The 24,870-nt window shown below is 39.4% G+C and overlaps 1 protein-coding gene across 1 annotated transcript in view; it reads right to left on the reverse strand.

Annotated features, from left to right (window-relative positions):
- Window positions 1-24,870, reverse strand: part of ZNF423 (zinc finger protein 423) — a 200,668-nt gene that overhangs the window by 161,078 nt on the left and 14,720 nt on the right. The window contains exon 2 of the mRNA XM_075188844.1: window positions 15,047-15,100. Within this exon, the coding sequence (XP_075044945.1) occupies window positions 15,047-15,100 (54 nt within the window). The remainder of the gene's footprint in view (window positions 1-15,046; window positions 15,101-24,870) is intronic.

The following is a 24,870-nucleotide window of genomic DNA, read 5'->3' on the forward strand; positions in this document are numbered from 1 at the left end:
ACCAAACACAAACTTTAGTACCTTACACCCAACCACTGTGGAGCCATTTTGTGGGGTTCGTACCATTGGGATCCCCCATGATTACTCATGAGCAAACACAAGTTTGCATTATTACCATATGAATGCTAGAGGACACCAGTCATCCTAGGATAGGATAAAGTATACAGAATGCAGGGACAGGTTGTATGACCGGTCAATCAGGTGCCACATTAAGTTTCTCACTCTTATCCTCTACTCTAGTGCTGGCATCTCTACATAGTGTGAAACACTAAGGCAAACCAGCTCCATTCAAAAAGGTGTGGCACTGTGCAACCCCTATATTAGTAATTATTAAAAATAAATATAAAAAAGTGTTGCTTGGTATGCCCTGAAGCTATTCACTATACCACTTGCGCACGTACAGTATATATATGACTCAACCAGCATGGTGCTCCAGTCTGTGGTAGAGAAGACAGCATTAAACATTGTCATTTTATCCTTTTTCAATGTCTGTGAGTGAAGGAGAACACAGATATAGTGAAAGTCATTTAACTTAGACTCCCCTACACTGACTTTGGGAAAGCTACTGTAAATCTAGACATGGATAAAACATTGAAGCCCGATTGGTAACACTGTACTCATTTCTCAGGGACTAACAATGAAGTAATGCTGCAGGTCCAAGCATTTCATCAACACCCAACATATTCCTCCAAAAAGGAAAAAAAAAAATTCGTGAAGCTCACAATCTGTGTACCTATGTGAAACCAGGAGGACAGTACGTTTTAAAGGACCATTTTTTTTTTTCATTCCATGCCAACTATTTTCCCACCAGGAAGACATTGTAAATATATCGCTCATATGAAAGAATAACAGGACTTGTGTAAAGTGGACTGTTACTTTAGCTAGAATGATGCTATAAAGTATCAACCAAATCTTGCTCACTCTCCTGGAACAAGATTCTTTCTTCAACAAACAGCAGCCGTAATGATACAAAAATAAATGATTTGTTCAACCTTACAGCTAATGGTGTTAGCCTCCTAAGACTTACAAGTTAATAAAATTGATCTCCCACAGCAGCGGGCTTAAGAGCTAGGGCTATCCTTGAAACACGAACGTTGTCTAACATTACCTTCTCGTGACCTCCCAAAGTTCTGACCTTCAAGACCCACATGCTGACTGTCTGATGTGAGCAGAGAGCTGGAGCAGTGGTCAGAGATACCAGAGGGGCCAGTTTGGGCTACAGTTTTCCAATATGCAATATAAGGGAAAGGACAGTGTAACACTCTGATCAGTCTTTCAGTGTATAGGACACCAAACACAGCAGTCTACCTAAACAACTGCACAAAACACCTCCCACACTCTACGCTATTACTACACAGCGAAAAACCATTTGCAGCTCTAAAAATAAAATAAAAAATTAACTTAGTAGTAACTTTTTTTTGGTTATACTTTTGTTTTTTTTCTAGGGTTTTGGACTACAGGATAGTGTTTTGTGGGACTCACCATACGTAATCCGTTGAGTATAATGATTAGTTGTATACAGTACACTTTCTAATTTTCTCAGCATTAAAAAATGATTAGAGCACGTATCCTAAACAGGCAGGTTCATTTCTCCTTCAAGATCAGAAGGTGACGCAGATAGTGCTGGTTATTAGTGTTCTATTTTTATCCAATATTTTGAAAATTCATATTAATAATAATATTCTCTAAGTTAGTGTCCACGAATTTCACAGGACTGTCCGGGGTCATGGAAGGGAATAAAAATTAAAGTTAAGTTAAAATTGGCTGCAATCCAGGAACACAACCTGACAAAGTCATGGCTGAATACCCTGCACCCGGATCTCATCCAGTGTGCCCATCCAAATTTCTGACTAAACCGATCTTTGTTTGGGCCTAGCAGCAGAATCGGTCATGTGTCACAAGCCACATATGCAGGATTTCTGGAGAATGTTGGTAAACAAAAGTCAAAAAAAAAGAAAATCATCAATTTTGGGGTAAAAGACGGCAGAATTACGGGATTTAAAATAAAAAATTACAATTAAAAAAAAAAACATGGAGTAGATATTTAGGTTTGTATAAACATGTTTTGAAAACACCAGTGAAGTCATAATATCTGGACTAAGTAGGTTATAAATCAATTGCAAAACTGCAATTGTGAATGGAAAACTAAGTGCCCGTATGCTTTTCCCTGTGTGCGTCCGTTCAACTCAACAAAATAAGAACACAAACTCAGACAATTTGTTACTTATATTAGCATCTGTTTATCCCATACTTACCAACTCTCCCGAAATATCCGGGAGACTCACGAAATTCGGGTAGGTTTCCTGGGCGAGCAGGCAAATATCCCGCATATGGCAACATACTCCCCAAAATGACGCAATTTGCGGTGAATCGCGTAATTTTGGCCCCGCCTCCCACTAAAAACGCCATTTTGACACAGGGCGGAGCCAAAATGACGGGAATTACCGCCCCCCCTGCCTAGGATCTCCCGGAATTAGCTCGTCAAAGGTTGGAAAGTATGGTTTATCCCTGTTGCTTCCTTTATTTTCACCCATAAATGGATACGATATGTAGCAGTCCATAGGTGTATCGGCTAGGGTACAGGTTAGTAGAATATTCTATTTAGGTGGTAGTGCAGCATTAAATAGACAGTAATAAAGCCACCTGGACAAACAGATCAGTTCGGTTTGTAAATAAATATATCCTGTGGGCAGGTGAGATTGCAATGAGTGCAGTCAAAATTAGGCTGCGTACACACTGCGCTAAAATCATGTTTTTTAGTTTCAATGTGTATGAAAGCTTGTCGTACATTAAAGCTTCCGGATTAAAAGCGGTTTAGCATGTACTTGTTTACTGAGCAGTTCAAATGATTAACCATTTAAACAGCATAGCTTTTACTTTTCTTATAATCAACAGATCAAAATTATGTATAGTGTTCCACTTGTGTTTAACGGTGAAATGAGATCCAGTGTGTAAGCAGCTTTCAAGAGCAACATACTGGTGTTTTAAAATTACTGTTTAAATGAGCCAATCTTCATAGCACAGGGCATGTGCTACTACAGAAAGTGGTCAGATTGAAAAGCTAGCAAAACCACTATCTGGCATTAATTAAACATAAATCCCTAACTATATATCTGTACAGAGCTGAATATGATGCATGAAATAACTGTAATGTTTATACTTCACTAAGCAGGCCCACCAATCTTCTTTCACTCCTCTGCAGCCGGTTGCCATGTTAGGAGGAGGTGCTTCTCCAACTGAGCAGACACAAAAGTACTGACAACTTGGCAGACTTGGTTTACTAAAATTTACTGTGGAATGATGGATTCGTACATAGACAAGGCCACTAATGTCACATTAACTCAGACTGCTGCATTCAGAGCTTTTTAATGTATGAGATCCCAATAGGAGACTGTCTTGAAGATGTGGAAGGAGTTTGAGCCATAGGTAGCAAATTGAACTCATTGGAATGTCTTTGGTTTATATCTGAAAATTTCAATTTTGAGGGCTCCAGTTACTAAACTGCGGGTAGAGATGTTGGCTATAGCAACCAATCAGATTCTAGCTGTCACTTTGTAGAATGTACTAAATAAATGAGAACTAGAATTTAATTGGTCGCTATAGGCAACATCTCCACTTTTCAAACCCGCAAGTTTAGTAAATATACCCCCTGATGTTCAGTTGTCCTATAAAATGTGAAGGTGGAATATAGTTCATACAGGGTTAGGCGACATAAGTTGGCCGAGTGATTTCAGAAAAAGATCTTACAGATGAACAAGTTTGGTGAAATATGATCTATATCCTTCATTGAAATTTTAAAACAGCTCCTATGTGAGAACTTTATACTGTCCATCACCACACAATCTGCCCGTATTCAGTGTTTGAGGCCATATGTTTCAATGATTCCTGAGACAACCTCATCTCTCATAAGTCTTTTGTCCATGCCAAACACACACACACACACACACATATATATAATATCTCATTCTGTGACAATATATTAATCCATTTTTGGGATCAGGTCTGCTCTAAGAGCATAAATATGGATGTTTAACTTCCTTAAACTTTTTGAACACTCTCCCCCAAAACTACAGTGATAAATGCTTATTTTGAAAGAACCAGTACACCAGGTACCTCTTCTTTTAATTGTGTAGAGTGTCACATAGCGTTCAGTAGAGTGAAGAAAAATACACAATGTTAATTTTTTTTAAAAAAAGGAACACATTGCATGATATACAGGTAATTTTGATGACTTTTTAAATAAGGACATATTAGTTAATTGTGACATATCAGCTTTAATTTAAATGCATTACACAGGCCAATAGTAGAAAATGTTTTTTTCCGGTTGATAGAAACTACAATAAAAAACCCAATGGGTATCCATTAAATGAAAGTCAAAATTCTATAACTGATGGGATTAAAGGGACGTCATCTGAAATGTTATCCATGTATTGTGGATAACATTTAACACAAAAAACTTTTTTATACTTTTATTGTTGGAAGAAAGGATAAGGTCTGGTAAAAAGTCAGAAAGGACATGGGCAGGTCAGATCACGTGCACAAGCATAAATGGAGGTCACTGGCCAAATTTTGTTAAGCTGGCCACGGTCTTCACTCTCACAGTTGACGTCGGGTAATTGGCTCCGTCTGGCCCCATGCCCACCACAATGGCCGATGATAATTCTATCAAAATAGGTCATATAATTTTCCGACATAATAGAACATAAAGTCGACAGATGAATGCAATCATTCTGGCCAGCATGGTGGCTTAGTGGTTAGCACTTCTGCCTCACAGCACTGGGGTCATGAGTTCAATTCCCGACCATGGCCTTATCTGTGTGGAGTTTGTAAGTTCGCCCCGTGTTTTTGTGTGGTTTCCTCCCACACTCCAAAAACATACTAGTAGGTTAATTGGCTGCTATTAAAATTGATTGTGTGTGTGTTTAGACTGTAAGCTCCAATGCGGCAGGGACTGATGCGAGTGAGTTTTATGTACAGCACTGAGGAAGTAGTGGCACTATATAAATAGCTGATGATGATATTCTATAAACAGAGTCAACTGTACACACTAGTGCTTTCCCTCCTTTATTCGTTTTTAAACGCAATCTCCATAAACACTCAATCATGAAACGTATACGATACATAGAGTAGTTAAAAGCAAAAATAGTTTGCCATTACATTTTCTCTTTCAATAAGTTGAGTCTGTTGTACTTCGCAACCCCTTGTATTTGTTTGTGTGACAATTAAGAGGTTAAAAAAAGTTGTGCATTACCATAATGCCAGTTTAATTAATCTAATTAGGAGCTGGTGTTTTGTGCAAACATTGGGAGAAGCTTTCGAAACACAAAATATCAAAGTGGTTTTAATTGGGCTCGTCAGCATATGATGAACGCTGTCCGCTTCTCACTCAGTCTCCGGGGGTACCTGTGAAAGGTGGGAGCAGCCTGCTTGCAGTGCTAGACTCTACATTGTGTTAATAATGACCCTATCCCCCTAATGAAAAGAAGAAATGTTGTTGTTATAGTAATTAAGCTTGCAAAGATTTTCGTAGACGGGAAATTAGATTTATTTGCTCGACGTCCTCTTGCTGATGAAGCATCCGCTATTTGGGAGAGGCTCTAATTAACCCTAATTTAGATTATGTGCACTTTTGAATAAGCAGTTCCCTGTGTATGCTCCTTTGTAAATGGTACAGGAATGATATAATAATTAGCGCTTTAAACCAGACTTTTTTTTTTTTCTATGACCCAAAACTCCTAACTTTTGAGCTTAAGCATTCTACACAAAAGACAATTAAGATAAAGCAAATTACAATAAAAAGGCACATTAAAAAGGCATTAGCTGTAATACAGAGAAGTGTGCTAAAAGCTGGCAACTACTAAAGGAGTCTTTGGTCAATGTTTTGGTCTCTGGAAAGCTATGGCCCTGTATTTTTGATTAATTGCAACATTAAGCTGCAACAAAACCATTAGGATTCTACTTTAAATAGAAGCTAAAACAACTGGATTTCGTTGGAACAAATATTATTTTACAAAGGTCTATAGGCGAATTTATCCAGTGTAGCAGCCTGAAATATGTTCTTCTAAACGTGCTTTTCATTTGATAATGCAGTTAAGAAATTTCTGAACGAGGACCAGTCACCTATACAAGGTGGAGACTGGTATTTTGTGAAAACAAGCCATATTCAGCCTGTCAATTTACAGAGAAATAGTGTCATCACTGCGGTAACTGCACACAGTCAAAATGAGGATTATTTTTTATATAGAATACAAACAAAAATACAAAACATTCTAGGCAAGTCCGCAACACTCACAAATAGTAAGAGACTCAAAAGCCTAACAATATATTGCAAGTTCTAAAGGCAAAGGAAAGGACATTGTTGCTGGGGACCAATGGAAAGTATTTCTATGTGTTCGATGTAGCCATTACTTTACATTTTGGAGACAGACAAGGGTCATTTGCTTGGCAGAGTTGAGTGATTATAACCCAGCATGCTAATGCCCTGCTATGAATATCCCCCGTTATTATTACAGACAAACCAATTCAGACTACTGACCATAACCTCTCTACACACTCCAATGCTCTATACATTAAAAAAAAAACAAATCCCACCTTATTAAAAACACCTAGAGCGGCCCTGTGTTAATTTGAAATTACACATATTGTGGTTCCCCACTGGCGTAACAGCATTACCCAGTCAGAATGGGGCACAATAAAAGCCATTTTTTAATGCACCCAATTAAATTAAGGCTTTAATTTTCTCAGGGCCAATCACAATGGCACACAGAGTAACAATAGGATTGATAATTGGATGCACAGTAATTAGCACTTAAGATTCATATAGCCATTTAAGTGTACAATTGACTGCTCTGTGCGATTATAAGGGGCAGTCTCTTGGCACCATAATGGAAAAATAAAATGGATGAAGATACTGTAGATTCTAGGGGAAAGTAAATTGTAGCACAAACAGAGTTTCCTCTCCGGAGTTTGGGAAAAGTTTAGGGCCCATTTAGGTGTCAGTACTGCCTGAAGTGTACTCACAGCCAGCAAACCTAAATCACTAATTCTTATTGCAACTGCTCCTGTCCATCTAAATGTGAATAGATCAAAAGAAGTGGTTAGCAGCATGCAAAATTACTTTTGTGTTAAGTGACATTGTGGGCATAGCGCATTTTGCATATATTTGACTCTTGAAAGTTTTTAAATACGACTACGCATTCTATCCTGTGTCATCGAGTGCAGATGTCCCTTGTACATAGGTGTCTGGTCCCCGCAGATTGTATAATAAATGTCTGAGTCTAGATGGTGAACCCTCTATTTTCCTTAATAAAGTATAACACATATATTGTTACTTTGCTTTACTGATGTATTGTAAATTTTGTCCTTGGATCCTGACATGTATGCGATTGTTTTTTTTGTTTTGTTCTTTCTTCTTTTTTGTTGTTTGGTATGTTTGTACCTTGAAAAAATTCCAATAACAATACTGAATTAAAAAAGAAAAAAAAAAAAAATATGACTAAGCAGAAGCAATCGCCATAGGAATCAACGGTCCCTATGACAGCTGCGTTTTACATTTGAAAACCCTGAATGAGCGCCTCAATGTAAATGCAACTTAAAAGCAGAGGTGGACAAAATAATGTGCACTCAGGAGCCAGTCGGTCAATGCACCAAGTGGTTTCTAAAGAGGACATCTTCTCTGCCACCTTAAAATACCGGCTTTTCTACCTATTTTTCTGCTTTTACAAAAACTGTATGTCTGATGTCTAGATTTTAGATTTAAAATTCCAAAATATATTATATGCAGAACTGCATTTTGATCTAACAATGTTCTTATTGCTCTTGATAAAGCTAGGAAATCATTAGAGCAATGAAGAGTTAAATGATTCATATTCCCACGTTGCCAATGTGCACAATGAATAAAAGACCACTGGTTTCCTGTAGAGGGAGAGCTGTTTGAAAAAAAAAAAAAAAAAAAATGCACTTTACATTGCAGTGTGGCAAAAACACAGGAGATGAAAGCCATCTCAGGCTGGCACACACATCCCCTGCCCGCAAATGCATCTGGCCGCTTCTGCTCGGCAGAGTCTGCTCACAGTCTTTGCAATGTTGCCTTTGGCTCCCAGCAGTTCACTTTCCACTGTGGCAGCCAGCATTCCCCCTCCTTCCCTACACATTTCACAAGCACCTACTGGACACTCTTGTTCCATGGTGGGACTCAATTCCTGCTCTCTTCTCCCTCGCTTGAGGTCTGTGACAGTCCATGATAAATGAACTTGGCAAGAGTAGGTTAGCACATTAATTTACGCAATACATAAGCACACATGCAGATTCGAACACTAAACACCTACATGTAATTTCCAGCAGTTATCATTTTATGTACATGTTAGACCACCCAGTACTATACACTATAAATTATGAAACCAAGAGCATCCCTGTGTGTTGAATTAAATGACAGATTAAATCCCTGCATTGTTCATTAGAACACTGTGCACGCATTATTACCATTATTGCGGTAATAGATGCGCATTACCATTAGTACGGTAATTCTAATGTGGATTTTTGTATCACAGCACAAATCAGCGTTGAAATTAACGTTGCTAAAAATGCGCCTCTATTACCGCAGCAACCATAAAAGTACGCTACCCGCGTTGTTCTAAAGCGTTAAATCCGCTTATATGTGTCTGTTGGCACTTGCCAGAGTGAATAATATAGTAAAGAGAGGGCGTATAGGTGTACGGGTATGTTTGTCCATCCAGTGATAACAGACAAATTTTTCCTCCTGTCAATGACCACAGTGCAGTCCAATGCACCATGGACAGATTTATAACCACCTAAGCCTAAGATGTATTTTTGTAAACACGTATAGACCTCGTCCGCATGCACTTTTAAGACATCCATATGGTGTCCCACAGAGTTTCCTCACCTTTAAAGACCTCATACACAGGGAGTGCCCATGTATACAAAAAGCATACATCAAAGTGATTAACCCTAATTTTCTGTGTCTTGAACACACAAATTAAATTATCTCCGTGCAACACAATACTATATCTTAAAAAAAAAAAAAAAAATTAAATAAGAGACCAAAAGCATTTCAAAACTTTTTGGAAACTGTGCAAAACTTGCTGAGGAGAAGCTGAAAACTTATTACTTCATCACATGGGGATGTCTGACCACTGCTTAGTGATTTGCTACCTTTATTAACAGTGTAGAGTTATATTGTTAATTTAGAGAATATATTTACCCATTATAAAATGCTAATACCACATTATTATATATACACACATATATACAAACCACACATACATTCGAGGTAAGTTTATAAAATAACGAGATTGATTAAATAAAACCTTATTTATTGGTATTACAAATTTAATGTTTGTTCCCTTCAATATACTCCCCATTTGCACTAATACATCGCTGTAGTCTTGTTTTCCACTGGTCGAAGGCATGGAGCAAATCAATTTCTGTCACTTGTTTCAACATATCTGCTGTTTTCTTCTTTACAGCATCAACTGACTCAAAATGTGTCCCTTTAAGCACTGATTTAACTTTTGGGAAAAGAAAAATTGCAAGGTGCTAAATCGGGCAAATATAGAGGAAGTTCAAGTTCAATGTGTTTGTCGGTCAAAAACTGCTTCACAGAAAGTGCTGTGTGAGCAGGCGCATTGTCCTAGTGAAGAAAGAAACCATTTTTCCACAGTTGCGGCCGTTTCTTTCTGACAGTTTCTCTCAGCTTTTGCAAAACTTCCTTATAATAATTCTGATTAACTGTTGTGCCTTCTGGAACCCATTCTTCCAAAATTACACTGTTGATAATCGGGGAAAAAAAACAATGAGCATTGCTTTGAATTTTGACTTGCTTTGACAAGCTTTTTTCATTCTTGGTGATGACGGTGTTTCCAGTGCATTGACTGTCTTTTGGTTTCAGGATCATACTGGAAGATCCAGGTCTTAAAGTAATCACTTGATGAAACAGGTTTAGATCTGTGTCCAGTTGCTGCAGAATGTCAACACAACATTCCTTGCAACGTTTTTTGCTCTGGTGTGAGAACCCTTGGGACCATCTTTGCACAAACTTGGTCATGTTAAGATCCTCATGCAAAATTTTTCATACGGCGTCTTTGTCAATGTTCACGGATTCAGCTATCATTCGAACACTGTGTCGGCGGTCTTATTGAACAATCTGGTTTTTTTCTACATTTTCTTCGGTTCTTGAAGTGCAAGGTCGTCCAGGGCGTTCATCTTAGACATTCTCACGTCCCTCTCTAAATCTTTTGTGCCACTCAAACACACGCGCACAAGGCAGGCAGTCATTCCCATAGGCCGTAATAAGAATTTGAAAATATTCTCTTGGTGTTTTGTGCAATTTTACAAAACATTTCAAATTGACACGCTGTTCAACTTTTAAACTTAGCATTTTTTCGGCACTCTACAGAAAACACAACCAAACTAAATGGCGACTCACAATCAACTGAACGTCAGAGTGTTGCAGCTTGACATGCAGGTTCAGACTGAATCAAAGTTACTACGTATGCAGTTATAACCGGTTCTGAATGCTTTGTTTACTAGGTGGAATCACAATATAATAAAAATATATTATATATATATATATATATATATATAGCTATATATATAGCAACAGAAGACAGGCAGGGCGCCTCATTGTGTAAAATCAGGTATATAAGACTTGGAAATATGCAATAACATGCGTACCGTGAGGTTAAGAAGAAGATCTTTGTCAATATGCTGAGTCTTCCTCAATATTCGCACATACATACACACACACGCACACACACACACATATATAACGAGTGGGCAAAATGGGGGTGAGAATAGCTAGTGGGCATGTGTAAGAAAAGTTGGTAGGCAGCAGGGGACATGTCAGTGTGTAACAGGTGAGTGATGTCCAGTTGTTTTGTATTATTAAATCTAACATTTGGGGCCTCCCCTCTAATCCTGCGTTTGCTCATGGGCAGCAGTGAAGACTGGACAGCATTCTGCTTTAGACGTCAGTGCATCTGGACTGCAGCCTTGCCAGCCACCAGGAGGTGGTAAGAGTTTGTATTTTTATTTTACAATTGTCAAGTGTGTGAGGGGCAAGGAAGGGACTATTGGGAGGGGGGGGGCAGGCGTCGGCTGGGAGAGGGAAGCCCGGGGGGCAGACAGGCGGCCGCATCACATGACAGGGGATACGTCCGCGTCCCCTGTCACGTGATGCGGCCGCCTGTGCGCTGACGCGGTCACATCTGATATCATCAGATGCGGTCGCGGGGGGGAATTATGTATTTTGCATCTGGGGGGGGGGGCGGCAGGCCTACCCACTGGCCCTAATAGCCGTCCGACCCAGCGGAACGGGCCAGCCCGCCCCTGGGGGGGGGGGGAAGGGGTGATAGGCTAAAGATTTGCCTAGGGTACTGAGCAACCTTGCATCAGCCTTGCGGGTGCAGTGCTTAGTGAGAAGTATTTGATTATCTAGCACAGAGGTGTTTGTAAGAAACCATGGTATGTTTGTATACACTAATCACGGCTTCATTGGATCTAGCATATTAAAAAATATTATATGAATCAGACAATTACAGGACAACATATCGATCTTTCCAATATAACTGATCGATTTTCTGAACTCTTTTTACACGTCATCTGTCATTAAATGTTTTCGACCGTTTGCCATCCACAAACAAGATTAGTTATTTCAGATACACTGGATGACCAAATTGAGGCGTGAGTGGTCAACTTAAGTTGCAGCTTAGAAGCTAAACAAATATGTTTCAGGATTTGGTCTGTTACATTAACATCCGAAACAAAAGAGAGTGATCCGGCGCTGTCCAAGAGTGCACATGAACGGAGATACACTTTTGCTGTAACTATGCGTTTGTAGGCCTGTTTGATAAAACAAAATTGTGTAACACAATACAGTCTGTTGCGGTTGCCAGGGAAGGTGGAGGCAATATCTAAAATTTTGTAATGCAAATGCAGAATATTGGAAGCAGTAAAAAATATTTAAATTAAAAATAAGATTAGGGCTTGTGCAAGGTAAACTTTGGAGCTGAATTCAAAGCAAAAAAGGTTCCGCAAAATCAGATAGCACCTAAGGAAAGTCATTTGAAACAATTAGAAAATAAAGACTTACCAGTAACCTCTAGGATCTTCCGGAGGGTATCAATGTCAATAGCTGTCTATCATATTTTCTTGAGATTTAGTTCTTTTAGTCATTAGAAAAAAAAAAAATCTATGGTGGTTACTTATTAAAACGCTGCAAGGTTTTCCCATTTGCTGGGACATTGAGTAAACGCTAATTTTTCCAACACTTTGCAGGGAAATCTAATCGCCGTTTCATTATTGCCATTATCTAATTAAAAAGGCTTCCCAGGCATAATTAGTTTCAAGGCAGGTAAGCTCGTTTTCCGTGAGAGAATGATCTGCTTCTACGCACATTATTTCTGTCGACTGCCGGAAATAAAAATTTCTCAGATAAAATTTTATTCCCCTTAGGAGTGAATGGGGCACAGCATGGAGGGGGGGAAATGTCATACATTTCTGACATCAGAATAAATGAGACAGTAATGTACATAATAAGCGGTTTCTTTATCTCTCTATAGGTGATACATTTATTTAGAGACAGTCGACGTTTATTCCGTCGCACAGAACACTAGTTACAGCGCTTGTTGGGAGGTGATTAATATATTTCCTGTACATAGGACTTCTACCCATACGGCTGCTTTCGAGCAGTTATGCGGGACATACAAAGTAGCTTTTACAGGATCAGTAAACATTAATCTCCAGTTTATGCAAGTCTCATCTTATTTTTTATGTCCTGGTAAACTGTACTAACATAACTCACAAAATCTGGTTTATCTGCATATTTGCATGTATTTAAACGAACATAAGCGTCAATGCTTTACCCATTTAACCTTCAACGGGACAGCAGACAAGTTACCGTGAAAAATGGCGGAATACTTGCCTGAACTTACCAACCTCCGACAGTCAAGAACGACTGTACAAAAACAGGTTTTATTTTGATAGCTTTTCAGTAGAATGTCTTTAAAGCTTAGTAACAGATACTACACTGCAGATAAAAGCATCTAACACAAGCATTTTAGTGACATTTCAGTAAGAACCAAGTGATGCCGCTCTAGCCACCGCATGTCCGATACAACTGGGGCTTCACTGCGCACTCTCAGCAGAGTGAACCGATATTGCTTGCACTACCGTACCTCAGTGCTCCCCCCAGTGTTGCTAGTTATGCCACCGCTTCCGATCTTCTGGATCTTTATCCATTGATCCCTAGGCTACATGGCTGTGTGCATAGGGGTATCCACAAATGGTAAACCGAAAATAGCGTACAGACCATTTTGGTCCTCGTGTAAGACCTAAGTCCTTAAATGCAAGTGTTTAGTTACATTTTATATGCTGATAATAAATAATAAGCCGTGTATTTTGTCAAATGATTCTCCCACTAAGGATATAACTTCACTTGCCTATAGTTTACTTAACTGAACAGAAAATAACCGTACAGCTACTTAAAGCGATATATATGCAGCCGTTGGAGCACACAGGAAGTTTCTTCAGCTAAATATAGACATGAATTTGAGAGAATGCAATTACTTATATAGTGGATTTTACAGAATTCCATATCCCAGCTACAGAAGGGGAACTGCTCATCTCCGTGGTTTGAAATGGGGGTCACGCAAGAGAGAGCAAGCGTGCAGTTTACATGCTCAGTTAGTTCCTGCACAGGGGACTGTACATCAGACAGGCACTGAAAAAGCAGATATTTCCACGGCAAAAAGAAAGATAAAAAAAACAAAAAAAACATGCAATAGAAGAAATATGTCAACTAACAATACTTACCTCTTTGAAAAAAAAATAGTAAACACATAAAAACCACCAATACATCTTGAGATGTATTGGTGGCTGTCTGATTGTTGCTATGTGCCCATACTAATCACTTATAGACCATTACCTGTAGATTACTTTCAAGTAAGTCTTCATTGACTGCAAGGGCAGCGAGAGTATTTCAAACTTTACTGCCCTAAATAATGTGCCCTCCTACTTACTGGTCTGCACTGTGCAGCGATGGGCAACAGGGGGCCCTCAGCCTTCACCGACGACCCTACCTGCCTTATTGTCAGATTTTGTTTGTTTGTTGTAGCTTATAACACCTGCTGATACTTTATAACAGGCGTCTCTCCCTGATTGAATGTATTGTTATAACTTGCTTCTGAGATCAAAAGACAATGTGCAGCCCTTTTGAAAGTTAAAGGGCTGCACCATGGGGCCCCCAAGTGTACTGAGTTGCCCATCACTGGCATAGGCAATGATCCTTCAAGGTGTTCTACATCTGCGTCCCCTCGTTCTGTGCCTGTCTCAGCCAGGAAACATTTGAAAGTATAGTGGAAACATTAAATACTTGCCAACAAGGTTGACTTGACAGCTGCCATGGCTTGTTCTATGAGTCAAAGGGTTTAATGAGGAATATTACATTTACCTTGAATTCTCCTTTAACTTGAAAATATAACTGCATGCCTGAGAGATGCGTTGTTGAAAGTAATTGGATAGTAATGGAAATTAATCTGATATAGTTCCTCATTATAACTTTGATCTATTGACGCATACATAAGAGTTTAATGTAGAGAAGACGAGACATGACAGCTCCCTGTCATTAATACAAGCAAATACACTCCTGTTTGTAAGGGCTGGACCATAAAAGTAATTTGGACAAATGATCATCCGCATATTGAGCCGCAACTCAAAATTGCACGCAACTACTTGTGCAGTTGGAAACACCCCCCCTAGGAAATAATATACGTGTAGAGATCTAAAGGGACTGTCCAAACTGGTAGCGGCTCCTCACAGTCGCTCCTGAGAGTTACATTAGACATATAAGCCAATCCATATTGTCATAAGACTGATCACATGCAACACACAAGAATTAAGGGTTGTAGGATTATGGGAGGGGGGGGGGGGGGGAAGGATTTCCCATACAGCCCTAGCCTAAATAGGGCAGACATTTATCTATACACTTCAACTATCGCTACATATATTAGGGTTACAAAGGTCTCTCTACCTGTTTGGCTCAGTGACGCATCCCAGTTCAAGCTGAAGTCATCAGAATCTTCCACTAAAACAGAGAAAGAAAATAAAAAAATAGAAACCATTACACGTAAGAAAAATAAAATAAAATCATCAGCTATTTATATAGCGCCACTAATTCTGCAGCGCTGTACAAAGAACTCACATCATATATAAAAACGCGTTATAAATACACATGCAAGGTACAGTGTCACAAGTGGTTGTCAAAATGGGTTATCAATTGCAATGTTTGCATATATAGAGAATCAAAACAAAAACAGAGTGAAGAGTATGGAAGTCGTCTATCAGGGACAATAGACTAAAGAGCTGTGCATGCTCAATTTTTCCTATCAGTTAAAGTGAAGCTGCCACCTGGGATCTATACATATCTAGTTTAAAACATCCAAACATATATTACTGTGCAAGTGGGCAGAACTTGTGTTCTCAAGGCAGACAGATGTTAGTTGGAGCCCAACACAGTCCTATTATAATAGGATAAACCATTGTTTCTCCTATTAGAACAGTCACTATGTGAGCACTACAGTCAGCAGTGTGTGTTAGACCACCGACCACCAGTCAGACCAGTCCTGGCAGGTGTGGGCAATAACCTCTAACATTTTTCAATATTAAAAGTATTAAAACTACCCTGACCCGGCTATTACTTAATGCCATCCTGCAGGCAAAATTTTCTGGGGAGAACACTGCATTGGTAAAAAAACAACCACTGCAATGAACCAACCCAGCACTGCATTACAGAACGCACACACCGAGGGATATACTCTAAAATAACGTGTTTTTAACATCAAAACTAAAATGACATTTGCAACAAATTTACAAATGTCAATTGTTGAGGGGGACTAAAATTGTGACGAGCGTCTCAAATTTGACTATATAAAATTCTCTTCCACACAATATGAATAAAAAATGGATTTTTTTGACAATTTACTACCTCAATAAAAAAAACTTTTACTGCCACTTCTGGAACTAGATCTCAAAAGTGAGTGCCAAAATTGCCTCACATTTTCACCCTCGCCAAAATGACCATTCCATATAACTATTACCTACAATCGTGTCCTCACATGTATAGATCTGCTTTTATTCTAAAATAGCCTATATGTTATTGTTGAATGGTATTTCCAAGGAAAAACTAAATTATATAAATAGGAATGCTTTATGATAAATATCTACTGGCATTGTTATTACACTAGTAAAAACCCATGTCAAACATGTTTGCATTTAATATACATTTTTACTAGCATTAAAAGGGATAACAGTGAGTTTTCCCTGTGTATTTACCTGTGTAAGAAGCATTTTTAGTAAAGGAAATGCCAATGGATATGGTAACACTAAAAGAATGGTTTATAAAGACAAACATGCTTCAAAAGATGTATGTAAAATACAAGATACCAGTGGGCATATGCAGATATGTAGGTTTATACCTGTATTCACCACCAGCAAAACTCAGACTTAATATCAATAATTATTTTTGCATGACAAAAAACACAACAACCTTGAGGGTTAAAATATTCCACTATACATGTTAATCATTAGTTGTGGGAAATTTAACAGCTTGAAACCTGAAGCATCATGTAAATCTAATTAACAAGCAGAAATGGTTAAACTTTGTGTTGGCGTGTTCCTGTGGATGTGAACGTACACATCACAAAAATAAAATACCACAATGGATGCCACCTGTAAATTGGCCAGAGTGAAGAAGCGGACTCTTCCATGCACATGGACTAATTGCTGTAATAATACAAGAGCAGAAAAGCAAGGCTATTGCTGTTTGAGAGCAGCAGGGAGCAGCATGTAATCAACCTGAGATATCGGACAAGCGATATCATAGAGAGCATAGGAGCAGCTGGACCTCGACTAGAAAATTAATGGCCGGAGGAGGGAAGTTTGGAGACTAATCTAGGGAATGAGGGGGAGGGCTGGGTTTAGCTTGCAATGCAAACAGGTAGAGAGCAGGTACATAGTCACTGAAGAGCAAAAACGTTAAGAATTCTGTCCTTGATAAGGATAACAACTTATTTTTAGATTGGATTTAGGCTTTTAGATTAAAACCATTTATTGGTATTAGCATGTCATTGAAAGTATCCAATTTCTTAAAATTATCTATATTATATCAATATAAAAACACAACGAACAAGCAGTATCTGCCATGTACATCCTAATTGCTGCTACTCTAATGAGTGATAATAGTCCGTTGTCCCTGACACACAGACAATTTGAAGAAGTGCCATTTCCGCTCATTGGTTTTTAACATTGAAATTTAGTGGTTAGGATATGCATAGGAATGAGTTCTAGATCCCTAAGGAAGCCATAATCATCTTTGTTTTTTTTATTTTAATTATGACACTCCTACCAACCCCCCTTCCATGTGACACATTTTTACATAATACACTGCCGTTTAAATAACAAGCAAGACCATACTCATATGAAAGCATCTAAACCCCAAGACAATCTTTTGGTCCGCATCTCTGATTCAGCTAAAACTATAGATCACACGAGATCACCATCGCATCACTTCAAGTAGAGATAGTTTTCCTGTATAACTCGAATTGTTGCGACACATCCAGCCTGTTAAGATAACAGAGATATACGTCCCAGCAAACTGTCTGGAAATACCCGGCTCTAGGGAATAGCTGGCACACGTAGGAATCCCCTTGCAGACATAACCTTTTCCATATCCATGTTTAAAATACAGCACATATTTGGTTTGCCTGAAACGCAAAACAAATAGGTCAAAAGAAAAACATATCTTGGAAGTTTTAGACCGTAATATGGACCTTATGAGGACTTATAAACCCAATCTCTGCTGTATAGCAACTTAGAATACAGTTCCCGTCATTCAGATACTTTGCCTAGAATGAGCAAGACCACTAGAAATGCTACAGGACGCACATGGCGGAAATGTATTTAGCAGATCCTGTGCTGAGAGGAAACGTGTCTAACAAGAAGGAGAAATCTCTGGAAGTGAAGGACACACGGCCAACTTTCAGATTAAAACTCTTTCCACAGCTTTCTTCCAAGAGACAGATGCTGGTTCAACTCTGTGCAACACATCCAAAACACACTGAAAGCTTTCAGTATTAAAACTTACGATTGCATTTTTTTTTCTCCACTGATGCACAAAGGGGCCTATTTATCAACCCTATTTTACATTAAAATCCCCCGAAACTGCAGTTTTCTGGGGACAGGAGCATATTTAAGGATAGTTTAAATTTATTATTAGGGCATGGCAGCAGATACTGGAGAGATCTATATGGGGACTGCTATTTTGCACCATTTAACACGTTTCGAAAATCAAAGATTTCCGGAACTTGTGCCAGATGGTCAACTCATGAAGATGGCATTAGCCTTTGAAGCCTATAGGGAGAACATTGCAGTAGAGGGATCTTCGGATCCCTTACCACAGATTAGCTACTCTCCCCTCTGGTCACTATCGCAACGTGCCCCCTGCGCGATAGGGACCATAAAAAGCGATAGGACATAGCTAAAACGTGTTTTTACCAGGACAGCAGCTTCTCATGACTGCTGTCCCAGCAGAATACTTAATAACTGCTCGCGATAATTTTATTCCTTATATTGCGGTAAGGAATGAAAAATGATCGTGGCAAAAATGTGCCCCCAAAGTGATTTTGCTGCAGTAGAGCACTGAAAACACGTGATGCTAAGGCACTGTACAGCCAAAATAAAAAGAACTGCCACTTCAATTCCTTGATGTAATAGACAGCTCAAGCTTATCGGATAATTTAGGTGTAAAAATTAGAGCAGGGTAACACTAGGGGGGTATTCAATTGTTGCTTTTAAAAACAAAAAAAAAAAACGAGCGCTCTAAAAATATTAGCGTTAATATGGTAATTACTCGCTAAATTTCATCTCGTAGCTCCTCTCTGAGCTGCGAGATGAAATTCAGCGAGTAAACTACCGTATTAACGGTATTTACACGCATATTACCGTATTAACGCTAATATTTTTAGAGCGCTCGGTTTTTTTTTTGTTTAAGCGCGTTAAAAGCAACAATTGAATACCCCCCTATGGGGCAGATTAAATTCAGCACTGCGAGACATGATGTCCCACGGAACAGTCCACAGAGACAGATCGGGGGGATTTCAATTGGCTGCAATACTGCCAAAAGTAACACAGCCTGCGCACTATTACTGATATTACAGTAATAGTGTGCACTATTACCGTTAATACGGTAATCTTGAACGCTGATTTTTCCTCGCAACTCAGCAAGGTTCGAGCAGAAGTCAGGGTTAAAATTACCGTATTAACAGTAATAGAATTAACGCTGTATGGAGCGCAGCCAAATTTAATGGGGCATATTCAATTAGCTTTTGGATACGCGGTAACGCGCGTTACCGCGAAAAGTGCGCATTCTTGCGGGTATTACGGTACCACATTAACGCGGATTTTCGTTCGCAACCCTATGGTCTGCGAACGAAAATCCACGTTATTGCGGTACCGTGTATTACGTTTCGCGGCTGTTCCGGCGCGTTACCGCGAAGCCAAAAGCTAATTGAATATGCCCCAATGAGTCTGACTTTTTATAGAAATTTCCGCAAATTTTTACCTCATTTCCCATAGAGGTGCGCAGAAAAATGAGCGGAAATATCATGCTGTAATAATCGGCACAGACAAAAGGGTCAATTTAATAGCAGCCAATTAATCTACTAGTAGGTTTTTGGAGTGTGGAAGGAAACTCGAGCACCCGGAGGAAACCCATTAGCAGTTTAAGCTCTAAAAATAAGTTAAGGTACTGTGCAATTATACCCTTGTACTTTACTGTTGCTTCAAATGGATTGGCCCCATCTAACATACATCTACATATAGTCTTTGGCAAATACTTATGCAAAACTTGCATCTTTTTTAAGTTACTAAATGCAACAATGAAGGCTGAGAAATACTCTTGTATAGAGGATAATACCAACTGACTTTCATGTGAGGGCTCCTGCTACTCATATGTGTACATCCAACATCTCCACTTGCTCTGGGACCACTGTAGTAGGTGTCTACATTAGACTATCCACCTCTAACACCGTTTTATTAAAACACATGTATTTCCATTTACCAAAAAAGGAATTAGCCTCAGTAAGGAAAGGGATCCCATAGAGAAATGTATTATAAAAAGACAATACTTTTGTAACTAAGGAAAAATAAAAGGGTTGCAGAATCCAGGAAGTCCCACGTGGCAGACTACCTACGTAGGACCACGGTGTCAAGGGAACACATGCTTTGGGGACAGACCTATAAATAGGAAAACAACACTGGCTGCATGATGCATCAGAGACAAGAAGATTAATATGATGGACAACTGATAGTAAAGTTACTCATGGAAACGAGGAGTAAGAACTGAATAGGTCAGTTTCTATAAAGCTCTAGATAGAGTGAGACTATGGGGAGTGCACATGTAAAGCTATGTCAGTAAGTTCTAATACCCAAAACATTACAATCCTTAATTTGGAAAGTACTGTAAACCCTGTTCATGTATGAATTTTAGGGGGAGGGAAGGGAGGTGGAATTCAATTCGGTATAACGTTCTATCGCAGTTGCGCTCATTTTCAGGTAACCCTTAGACGGGGAAGAGTATTCAGCAGTGATAGGAATGAACAGTGCCATGAAATAAGAAAGCCACATTCAGTGTGGTGAATGTGTTCAGTAAGAGTAGAGTTCTAACATCAGTTGTCCACTATTATTTCAGTGCTGGCTAAGAGGGTGCAGATGATATGACAACATCCTTTTAACAAACAAGATGACAAGCTAGCTAAAAATGACAAATACAAGTAGTGCCTAAGAGCCAGAAGGAAGAATAAAATAGGACATAAGTTTACCATAAATATAGAACCTGCCTATCAAAAAACTACTTGATATCAAGGTACTTGACACTTCATCACCTTCTGAACTACATCTCTCATAATATTTCAGCCGAAACAGTTTAGGGGTCAAATGCTGTCCATTTGTGTGCGTCCTAAATGTAATATCAAATGTGTACATCTGCACAGTGATCTCAAACAATTCAAATCAGAGGTCTGCAAAAATATATATATGTATATACACACACACACTGCTGCCTTCTTCGGTTTACATCAATTGCTACTACAATCATTATATACTAATATAGCAACAACATTTGGAAACTATTTGAAAACAAACACATTGTTTTCCATGGTGCTGTTGGAATCTCTACACCGACTATTTAGTGTCTTGAGCATTAACAATATGGAGCGTTTCAATTCTTACCCATATTTTCTATTTATACAACTGCAGAACTATGATCTAATTGAAGGCTTGCACTGGCGTTTAGACTAACAGTATTATTTTTCACCTGGAAACCATCCATCGCTTTTCAACATGAGAATACATTCGGCCAGCATAACATAGAAATGAATGTGGTACACCATGTGGTAAAGATAGCCACCTCAGCACCGGTTAATATAGGATAGGATGTATATAGTCTAGGAAATTTGTTCCTTCAAGTTTTAAATGTGCCAAATGTATATTTTAAATATAAATAAAATATCACTCCTACTCCCCCAGGTGGTCTAGCAGGGAACCGGTGACTCCTCTAGCAGTGTTACCCAGCTCTCCGGATTCCCGTCCATGGAGACCAGAGCACTGCATTGCCAAAGTATCCCCTGAACCAGGTAGCCCAGTGGGGGCCTTCTAGTCACCACACAGTCCCCCCGCCGGCAGCCTCAAACAGTGGCTGCCAAAAGGGCCATCAAGCCCCTCCTGAATTCAAATGAATTCAGGAGAGGCAGTGCATGCTGGGAGATAAAGCATGCAAAGAAGCATACTTGAGCTTTAAGAGCTCCAGGAGCGGCAGTATGGGGACTGCTGCCCACTCTATAGAGCAGATTTCGGCTTCAGGAGGGAAGCCAGATCCCAAATCAAGTCCCTTGGAAGTATTTTAGGTGTGAGATTTAAAAGATTATAAACTCCCTTCCTAGGCTCGGTGGCACCAGAGGTGGAGAGGAGGCAGAGCCTCCCTACAACTGGCAGCTTGCGGATAGGGTGGGGAAGTACACAAACCCGGCCGCTGAAGGAGCCTGATGGTGGTAGCGTCTATCCTCCTACAACTAGTGCGCAGCTGGCATTGGCAAACGACACCAATAGGTGTCCTTACTGGTGGAAGGAAAACAATATAAACTGTAATAAGACAAAAGGGATCTGGTGGCAAAGAAAGCCAAACAAGCCAGATAACACCACAGAAAGCTAGTTACAAGGTCAGTCAATATAGGAACGCTAAGAAGGATTTCTAGTGTCAGTTCAGTTTATATGCGTTTTCCATGCATTCAAAATGGATGTAAAACACAATTCAAAATACCAGTAGGTATACGTCCTTAGGGGGGTATTCAATTGTTAACGGGAAAAAACGAGTGCTCAAAAAATATTACTGTTTATACGGTAATATTGCACGAGAAAAGCGTTAATACGGTAGTTTACTCGCGGAATTTCAGCTCGCCGCTCAGGGAGCAGCAAGCTGAAATTGAGCGAGTAATTACCGTATTAACGCTAAGATTTTTTGAGCGCTCGTTTTTCCCCGTTAACAATTGAATACCCCCCTTAGTGTGTTGTCAACAGATTACAATACCTAATTTTAAAATAAAGCTCCTTATTGCCAGCCCAGCAGTAACAACCTACTGTAGGAGGCACATCATAATTTCTTAAAACAGAAATTAAGTTTTAATTAAACTCCAAAGTTCAACACACACACAAAAGAACTACAGTAATTACAACATGATACAATAAAGTATTTCATGACATAAAAAAAAAAAAAAAAAAAAAGAAAAAAAACATACATGGAGGAAATATTTTAAGAGGTCACCTTTATGCTAATAAACCCAATTTCCACCAGAGCACAATTAGCAGCCAGGAATTTGGGGAGAGGAAAAAATAAATTCAATCTAGTTGCTAAATATAAAATTGCTTCATATTTTCCATTCCTTGGGCTTCATTATAGGAGTTGGAAAAACAATATCATGAAATATTTACACTGCCTAAATATTTACAGTGCGTATTAAGGGAGATCGATCAGATGTAAATGAAGAGCTCTGGTAATATAGAGGAAAGAAGGATCAATTCTGTACGGGGCTGCTATTAGAGGGGAACTGCAGAGAGCTTGGTTAGTGCATTGTGTGTGTGGTGTGCACGTTTGACACAAACCCAGTGTTTAAAGCCTAGATTCGCATATAAATGCTGCTTTATAACCTTTTTATCTTGGGTGGGTGACACTAGCTTTACTAGATAATTATAATAACTGGGCGATTAAAAATGAGCCATTAACAGGCAAAACAACCTTTATTAAAAATAATGCAAGTTTTCTACAACTTTTTCACTCAGAATTGGAGTTTATCGGACCAGTTTCATGTTCCTCGGCCATGGTCAATCACAACATATGTTAGGAGAAGTGAGGATCTGAATAGAGACTAGTGTTAAACACCAGGCTTGTTTTTAGGCACGCTGTTACCCTGAAGGGTTAAATTGATAGTATTTACATGGCCAATGAGGTAGCTGGGGCAGAGTCTGAAGGCATGCTCATAATCCTGTGTGAAGAGGTGTTGCCCCTCGTTTCTCACCATGGAACAGCAGCCCTCCCACCCCTTTTTTATGTTATATGTGGTTTATGTATTACGTATTATGTGTGATGTATTCTAACCATACTTTTTTCTGCATTCAGTAGAGGCACAGTAGGCTGGAAAGTGGTGCAGGCAGCGGTTACTAAAGGGTGCAGTTAGTTTGGTTGGCCTTTGATCCGGTCTCTTTGGGGGTTCATCTTTGCAGGTGCCGTGGGCATCGCCTTAGTAAGTGTACCCGTGAGGCCAGAGCGGGTAGAGTCTGACGCCGTAAGGTATGCACCGGATATTTGGGCCAGCTGGCCATTCCCTTTTAACGTATTCTGATAAAGTTTGTTTTGACTGGTAGTCTGCCTACATTCGCTTTTGTTGCCTCCATTTTCTACAATTTTTAACTAATTAATAAACTGTAACCTTAGTTCGCCAAATTTATTACTGTGTCTATGTGGTTTATTTCAGGTTCATTGTATGATTCTATATTTTAAAAGGTATTCAAGGTTTAGGACAGAGTGGTGGAATCAGCCAATTGCCGTTTAATTCATATAATGTGTTTTTGTATAGACATAGGTCACTCACCAAAGTGAAATACCCCCCCCAGGAAAAAATAGGTACCATTGTAACAAGATAATCAATATGTCAAGGGGTGGGATATATTAGGCAGCAAGTGAAAAGTCAGTTCTTGAAGTGGATGCATTGGCAGTAGTAAAAAAACCTACCAAGAGTGGTCCAAGAAAGGACAACTAGTGACAGGGTGATGGTTGCCCAAGGCTTATTGATGTGTATGGGAAGCAAAGGCTAGCCTATGTGGTCCAATCCCACAGAGCTACTGTAGCACAAATTGTAATACTATATATTACACACACACATACACACTGACCAGCCACAACATTAAAACCACCTGCCTAATATTGTGTAGGTCCCCCTTGCCTGCCAAAATAGCTCTGACCCGTCCAGACCTGGACTCCATAAGACCTCTTAAGGTGTCCTGTGGTACCTGGCACCAAGACGTTAACAGCAGTTCCTTTAAGTCCTGTAAGTTGCAAGGTGGGGCCTCCATGGCTCTGAGTTGTTTTTCCAGCACATCCCACAGATGTTCAATTGGATTGAGATCTGGGGGATTTGGAGGGCAGGTCACAACCTTGAACTCTTTGTCATGTTGCTCAAACCATTCCTGACCAATATTTGCAGTGTGCATTATCCTGCTGAAAAGGGTTACTGCCATCAGGGAATACCG

The sequence above is a fragment of the Mixophyes fleayi genome, chromosome 10 (assembly GCF_038048845.1).
Source record: "Mixophyes fleayi isolate aMixFle1 chromosome 10, aMixFle1.hap1, whole genome shotgun sequence".
In the NCBI taxonomy this organism is placed as follows: domain Eukaryota; kingdom Metazoa; phylum Chordata; class Amphibia; order Anura; family Limnodynastidae; genus Mixophyes; species Mixophyes fleayi.